General features: G+C 36.4%; 1 protein-coding gene across 2 annotated transcripts in view; it reads left to right on the top strand.

Annotated features, from left to right (window-relative positions):
• LOC108750380 (cytosolic endo-beta-N-acetylglucosaminidase) overlaps positions 1–1,432 on the top strand; it is an 18,232-nt gene that overhangs the window by 2,212 nt on the left and 14,588 nt on the right. For both annotated transcript variants that reach the window (XM_018489793.1, XM_018489791.1), the window contains exons 6-7: positions 47–226; positions 303–412. In XM_018489793.1, the coding sequence (XP_018345295.1) occupies positions 47–226; positions 303–412 (290 nt within the window). The remainder of the gene's footprint in view (positions 1–46; positions 227–302; positions 413–1,432) is intronic.

Genomic DNA, 1,432 nt, shown 5'->3' with positions numbered 1-1,432 from the left:
ATATACACAATATATAAATATTTTATATATATATATATTGTTACAGATTATTCCTAGTTCACATCGATTTGAAGCAAGACATCCAGGCGACCGTCATTTATACAGAACCCGAGATTATTTCGAATGAGTCTAACAAAAATCCTATTTTAATCCTGGGTAATAATGGTAATTTAAAATCGATCCTGCCTTATGATTCGATCAGAATGAACGCCAAATGGAGAAAATGGTAAGCTACGAATCACTGATCATGAATTAGCTTTGACGATAATTATTGGTTTTACAATTAAGTGTTCTTTTTATAGCATCTATCTAACAAACTTAAGGACTGTGCATGAGATTGGTGTATCCTTCCTAACAGAATACGATTGTTACATAGGCGAAATCGTTTTGGAGCAAAGAAATCGTCATTTTGGTAAGTACGAAAGTTTTGTGACCGACTTTACAGTTACATTAAAATTCTGTGTAAGAGATAGACAGTTGCGCATTACAAACTGATTACATCATGATAAAAGCATATCACACAGTCCTTGATTGCGCGTAGAACGACCGCTCCTAGCGATTACATCTTATACGCCCTTCCTTCTGCTCCTTCTTCTTCTCGTTTCTCTTGAATTAAGAGCTGCTTGGGTGAAAGGCGCGTACAAACTGTTCCACGATAGACCAATCATTCGATTTTATAGACGCCTAACCATTCTACATTCCATCGAGGGATCAGGTGCGAAGTTATATTGCGGCGAAAAGATTCCCCGACAATGTCATTAAGAAAAAAACAAAATTACTCGCTTAGCAAGCTCGATTAGCATTTATTGGTATTTCAATAACGAAGACACCTTCAACGTCTTTGATAGCTCATATACGTATCCCAATGAGACTTCTATTACAAGGATATCTGCATTCTTTGGTAGCAAAGTGCATTCCGTTGGCACGGCGGATGCAAATTCCGTTACAGCAATTTAAAGACGCGACCGATTTATTATACCGGATATTACAAATCGTTTGCACGCTCACACGTTAAAACGAAAGGTACTTCTGCCCAAAGGTGGACATGCAACCACGCGTATTTGTTATTCACACTCTGATATACGTATTGTAATCAATATGCCACCTATTGCCGAGAAGATGAGACGTACATACATTAATTGCATTGAAACTCCTCGCTGTTGTGCCATTAAGTCACCGACGCTTTCTAACTTTGCTCAATCAACAACGTGCATGCACACAATGTTCTTACTTAATTTTTTAAATCTATCGTAAAATTTTGAATCGATTTTCTCTAACTTTAAAAATTTAAGAAGCTATTATAAATATTATTCTTATAAATATATATACATATATATAGAACTGGAAAGGGCACGGGCAGTAGAAGTCAAGCGCAGAAAACGTCTTGCAAATAATATATCTGATATATTATTTACACGACGTCTTCTGCGCT

Source organism: Trachymyrmex septentrionalis, unplaced genomic scaffold (genome assembly GCF_001594115.1).
Source record: "Trachymyrmex septentrionalis isolate Tsep2-gDNA-1 unplaced genomic scaffold, Tsep1.0 scaffold367, whole genome shotgun sequence".
Taxonomy (NCBI): domain Eukaryota; kingdom Metazoa; phylum Arthropoda; class Insecta; order Hymenoptera; family Formicidae; genus Trachymyrmex; species Trachymyrmex septentrionalis.
The sequence above is the reverse complement of the archived record's forward strand: the minus strand, read 5'-3'. Positions and strand labels throughout refer to the sequence as shown.